This window comes from Nuphar pumila, chromosome 3 (genome assembly GCF_984573655.1).
Source record: "Nuphar pumila chromosome 3, dmNupPumi1.hap1.1, whole genome shotgun sequence".
In the NCBI taxonomy this organism is placed as follows: domain Eukaryota; kingdom Viridiplantae; phylum Streptophyta; class Magnoliopsida; order Nymphaeales; family Nymphaeaceae; genus Nuphar; species Nuphar pumila.
In genome coordinates, this window is record NC_143251.1 from 82,512,627 (window position 1) to 82,518,877 (window position 6,251).

The window sequence follows — 6,251 nt, forward strand, 5'->3', positions numbered from 1 at the left end:
AATTTTCTCAGATATCCAAACCATGTAGGGTTTATATTTACTACAATTCAATATAATTAAACCCCTTAATCCTTACGAATATACTCAAACATTAATTTTTTTAAAGAAATTAGGGTTTTATATTGGCACAAAATTCAAGACAATTCACAATGATATAGAAAAGAACTTAGAAATTTTCGGATATTACAGCTGTAGAAGTCCACCAGGTCTCTAGTGTTCAATCTTCACCTGCTGACAGGTAAGACACCGGGACACGAACTCCGCGATGTCCCGTTTCATCCCATTCCACCAGTAAGTCCTCTGAAGATCTTTGAACATTTTAGTGGAACCAGGGTGAACGGAATATCTCGACCTGTGAGATTCACTCATCAGCTCCTCCCGTAACGCTTTTGGAACCCACCATTTGTCTCCGAACATGATGGTTCCGTCCTCCTCTCAACGAAACTGCGCTTCTGGATTTTGGGCACTCTCACATAGCTTCTCAAAATCCGGATCGGCTGACTGAAGCTCCTCGATCCGATCTATGATCTCTAGTCTTGCCTGCATCCCCGCACAAATGATGCATCTAGAATCACCCGCAAACGGCTGCCATCTGACCAGCTCCTCGATCAATTCCCAACTGCGTTCAATCAGGCTGGCAGCTGTGACCATCACCTTTCTGCTAAGCGCGTCTGCCACCACATTCGCCTTACCAAGATGGTAAGCGATGGAGAAGTCATAGTCTTTTAAGAACTCCAACCACCTACGCTGCCTCAAATTCAAATCCCGCTGAGTAAATATATACTTGAGGCTCTTGTGATCAAACATAACCTCAAATTGTTCCCCATAAAGGTAGTGATGCCAAATCTTCAACGCGAAGACTACTGCCGCCAACTCCAAATCATGTGTGGGGTAATTCTTCTCGTGTACCTTCAGCTGTCTAGAAGCATACGCTATGACCTTGCCGTGCTGCATGAGGACACAGCCCAGTCCGGTCCCGGAAGCATCATTGTACACGACAAAACCACCCGTCCCAGAAAGCAATGTCAAAACAGGTGCCGTGGTCAACCTATTCTTCAGCTCTTGAAAACTGTCCTCACATCCAGGTGACCACACGAACTTTACTCCTTTCTGCAACAGTCGAGTCATAGGGGCAGCTATACGCGAGAAGTCTTGAATAAATCGACGGTAGTAGTCCGCCAATCCCAAGAAACTTCTGATATCAGTCACCGTCTTTGGTTGCTCGCATGACAAAACAACCTCTACCTTGGCTGGGTCCACTTCCACGCCCCTCTCGGATATTACATGACCAAGAAACATCACTTTATCAATCCAAAACTCGCACTTTGAGAACTTAGCATAGAGTTGATGTTCTCTCAGTGTTTGTAATACGATTCATAGATATTCTCAGTGTTCTTCCACACTCTCCGAGTAAATTAGAATGTCATCTATGAACACAATGACAAACGAGGCCAACCATAAACTAAAAACCCGATTCATCAGATCCATAAACGTTGCAGGGACATTGGTGAGTCCAAAGGACATCACTAGAAACTCATAATGCCCATATTTGGATCTGAATGTTGTTTTTGGAATGTCCTCCATCTTGATCCTCAACTGATGGTACCCAGAACGAAGGTCGATCTTCGAGAACACCTTTGCCTTCCTCAGATGATCAAACAGATCATCAATCCTCAGCTGTGGGTACTTGTTCTTCACCGTCACTTGGTTTAGCATACAGTAATGGATACAAAGTCGCATTGAGCCATCCTTCTTCTTAACAAAGAGGACCGGTGCGCCCCAAGGGGACACACTCGGTCTAATAAATCCTTTGTCAAGAAGCTTTTGCAACTGCTTCTTCAATTCTACTAACTCCGCAGGTGCCATGCGATACAGAGCTCATGAAACTGGTGTCGTACCATGCACTAGCTCGATTGAGAACTCGATTTCCCGATGTGGTGGCAAGCCTCGCAAGTCCTCCGGAAAGACATCCAGGAACTCGTAGACAACATCTAACTGCTCCAAGGGTGTCGCCTGGATATCTTGAGCGGACACACTGGCCAAAAACACCATGCAACACTGCTTGTGGTACTTGAAGACCTTCAAAGCTGAGACGACCCTCACCCCGTCGATTGGTCTCGTTGAAAGATGCAACAACGCAGACAAATTGGGATGCTCCAAGATAACCTTCTTACCCTGACATTGGAGGGTCACATTATGCTTGGACAACCAGTCCATACCCAAAATGACATCATAAAATATCATATCTAAAATGACCAAATCGATAGACAAATCATGGCCTTCTATCACCACGCATACTGGTGAGAAAAATTTCCCACAGGAGGAGGATGCACCCATAGGTGACATCACATCAAGAGCCCTTTCGAGGCTAGAAGGAACCAAATCAAGCAACTTTGCAAACGAAGAAGAAATAAAGTTGTGTGTTGCACCTGAATCAAACATCACACGTGCAAATTGTTCGGCAACTAAGAATATACCTTCGATCAGATCAGACTGATGGTCCTGAGTAGCTGTTGTAGCCGCGTAGACTCGCCCATTGGTCCTGCGCTGACATTGTTGTTGTTGAGGCCTCTGTTGTTGCTGCTGTGGTGGTTGTTGTCCTCCCAGAACCGCAGGCTTGTTTGGACAGAAAGGAGCGATGTGCCCAGGTTATTGACACTGAAAACATACCCCCTTAAACATAGGGCAAAAGTCAGGTTGATGGCTCTTGCCGCACTTGTGACACACTGGCAGGGCCCTTCCCTGCTGCTGGAATCGATTGTGTTGTCGCTCATTATGGGTCCGTTGTTTCTTGCCACCTTAAGCCCTTCCGCCTGCTGGTGGATTCTTCCTCGTCACGCCCGAAGAACCATCTCCAATGCCACCCCCTTTCTTAATTGTAGCCTTGGACTTCTCCCAATCTTTGGTCAGAACGGTAGCCGACTCAATCGCATCAGCCAGAGTAGTAGGCCGACTTGTCAAGACGCGAGTCTCCAACCCATCCTTCAATCCTTGAACATACTTCCCCGCCCTCGCCTTCTCACTTTTGAAGAGGTTCGGACAGTACCTCTCGAGGTTTCAGAACCTTGTAGTGTAGTCCACTAGACTCATGGTCCCTTAAGTCAAATCGAGGCACTCTCATTGCATCTGTTCCTCGATGTAGGAGGGAAAATATGCATCTAGAAACTCCTCTCTGAACGTCTTCCAGGGAATCTCGTCCCAGTCAGTGAACTTCACCCTTTGCAGGGTGTCCCACCACTTCTTGGCATCGCCCTTCAAACGGTACATGCCAAAAGATGTCTTTCTGTCCTCAGGGAAAGATAGGACGTCGAACGCCCGCTCCATCTCCTCAACCCAGCTCTCTGCTGCCTATGGGTCTGCCTTTCCTGAAAAAGTTGGTGGATCCAACTTCAGGAACCTTTCGAAGGAAGCACCGCCCGCGTTTGAAACAACATTGACAGGAGGGTCACGAGCTGCTGCTTGTGTGTCTGCCTGTGCAGCTGCTTGAGCGGCCTGTGCCGCTGCCTGAGCAGCCTATGCCGCTGCCTGAGCGGCCTGTGTCGCTTGCGTAGCTTGTGCTGCTTGCCTGCACCGCCTGTGTTGTCTGTGCAGCCTGAGTCATCAAGGTTTCGGTCAGGGTATGAATGACTTCCATCATAAAATCCCTTTGCTCCTGCCAGTTTGCGGGAGCAGCAGTAGAGGATGAAGCACCTCTGCGAGTATATGACATCTACAACGCACATGCATTTCACAAAATTAGACCCTCTCTGATCCTAACCCTCTTGGGGTTGATCTCGTACAACTACCTTTAACGATAACATACGATTACTAGTGTATTCTATAATGAAGTTTACTCCTACATACAATCAAGCATACTAAATGTCTGCTTAGATAAAAGTACTTAAATAACCTTACTAGTGAAGACGACTGATCTGGAGTTCGAGGCACGTCTTGCTGAGACTTCAGGACATGACTCACTTACCAAAATTAAAACTTATTGCAAAAATGATGATAAAAAGTGTAAGATATTATGGTGGCTCTGATACCAAACCTGTAACGACCCCAACTCATGTTCCTTGAAAATGCAGATTTTCTTTTTACAAGATGTGAAAATATTCTCAGAGATCTGGGGCCTTTACAGTTCCACTCACCGCTGGATAACCACACACCACAATAGAGCTTACACTTATCTTCCATACCAAAATCAAACCATTATTCATTTATTGAAAAACTGATAAACATGTCTAGAGACACTTGCATAATGAATTATTTAGAGTGCAACATCCATTAAATGAACCAAAAGGAAACAAAAGTAGAGCCATGTTGTCCATCTGTGATTTATCTAGCAAGTGCGTGGCACCCGTGACTTTACCAGACACCAGCCTCTTCACTGATTTCCTGCTCCTAAGAAAAACCATAAAAGAAGAGGGTCAGCTGAAGAATTCTGCGTACAAATCCCTCTAATGAAAATAAGAGAGCATAAAGAACACAAATACAATTTTATGCAATTTTTCTTGAGGAAAGCAATTATGACATTTACTCAATCTAACTTAAGCATTCATGCAACATCTATTAAGTATGCAAAAACTTTAATCAATAACAGGTATTCACTTTGAGTAAGCATGGTATTCCACATACATCAAAGAGTAATCATCGCCCATCCAACAACATATATCATTTAAGAGAAGTAAATTATGCATGTTCTAATGCATAGCAAGATTTTGCATGATTTATATGCAATGTATGAATACTTTATTGTCTTTAATTTAAGTTCATGTTTCCACATGCATGCCCTATTAAATGCATACAATTTAAGTTCCTCTTTTTAATTTCCATCGCCTACGGATACACCCAACGGGTAAAATTCTCGAGGTCAAGTTAGGTTCCCAGGGTGGCTTAGCACACAATTTGTATTTTATTACTGGATTCCAACTTAGCCCTTGACCGAATCATCTTCCGAACATTAGACCTTCACATCTAATGCCGGGGACACAAGGGACACCCCATGCCCACAAGTGTCACTTTCTTGGTACCATAACAATCACAGCTGTGACAAATACACCACCCCCAGGTAAAGTGACAGACTCTTCTTAAAACCGTGGTCAGAAGAAGGAACCTCAATATCGGGTTCAGGGGACCAAATTTAAGCATACAGAGGTTTTGTATCCTCACAGTCTCCCCAAGACCGGATTTCTAAGATCTCCATTCTCCAGATGAAAGATCCTAGAACATATGTTACACTGTTCTTATTTCTTATATTTTTATTAAAATAAATTCTTTAAGTTTGCAACACCATATGCAAAAGTAAAGTGAAAACCCGCATCCTCCCTTGCGAGAACCCTTACGGGACTCCAGCCCGTGAGGACAACGGGAACAGTGTAATAGTGTGCCCTACCAACTTGTGTGGTTAAAGTGATGCAATTAAACATATAAGAAAACAACCAAGTCCACGGCTCTCTAGGCCGGTGATGATCCATTAAACTATCTATGCATCACACAACAAAGCCAAAGTTATGTGTTATATAACATCAAACTATTGTGCCAAATGCATGTGCACCCATACAAAACAAGGTCAATCATAAGCATGAAATTTCCCACCTCCCATGCATTTTTGTCATGTGCATTTCCTACATCCATACACACGTATCCATGTCAAGACATACTCACATGCATTAATGTTGACAGTTAGATTTATATCATCCCATAATCTTTGAACAATTTTTTTTTTTCAAATATTAATTAACATTGTTGCCAGCCTCAAGCAACATTCATAAGGCAAAGCCTTTACATATTTTTTTTTCTACTTCTCTCCATACCCAACCGACCACTCGGCTAGGCCTATGAGCCTATGCACAGGCCCAATCTTGGCCTGTGTAAGCTGTCAAAACTGAACAACATTACAAGCATAAGTAGAGGAGAATATATATATATTTTCTTTTGTTTGTCATACAGATCAGCCCAGTCGACTAGGTCTGCCACCCAGTCTAGCCGACTGGGTCTGTATGCTCTTTGAATTTTCTATATTGCCTTCGAAGTAAAAAAAACTACTTACATACACGGAGAAAATGAGAAGGGTATGTAACTTTATCATTTGAATGCATTAGTCACTTAATTCAATTTAACAAACATTTAACCTAAGCTAATGGTCAATGGTAAGAGTATCAACTCTAGCTTTGTATTGGTTGTTCCAATGCTTTGCATTCACTGCAGATGACACATGTCTCTTATAATGGTTTGGCACATAGAGTGTTCAGACAACAGGGGATTCAAAT

The 6,251-nt window shown here is 43.5% G+C and overlaps 1 protein-coding gene across 1 annotated transcript; it reads right to left on the minus strand.

Moving 5' to 3' along the window:
* Window positions 1-1,878: 1,878 nt before the first annotated feature.
* Window positions 1,879-3,121, minus strand: LOC149843095 (uncharacterized). The gene is made up of 2 exons (XM_090000831.1): window positions 3,047-3,121; window positions 1,879-2,616 (listed from the first exon to the last, which is right to left on the minus strand). The coding sequence occupies exons 1-2, from the start codon at window positions 3,119-3,121 to the stop codon at window positions 1,879-1,881; spliced, it is 813 nt and encodes a 270-aa protein (XP_089856957.1).
* Window positions 3,122-6,251: the final 3,130 nt, after the last annotated feature.

Coding starts and splice junctions, on each gene's coding strand:
- LOC149843095 (XM_090000831.1), bottom strand. CDS start 3,121: ATGAGAGTGCCTCGATTTGACTTAAGGGACCATGAGTCTAGTGGACTA. Junction 2,617..3,046: donor AGGTTCTGAAACCTCGAGAG/GTACTGTCCGAA, acceptor TGTCCAAACAAG/CCTGCGGTTCTGGGAGGACA.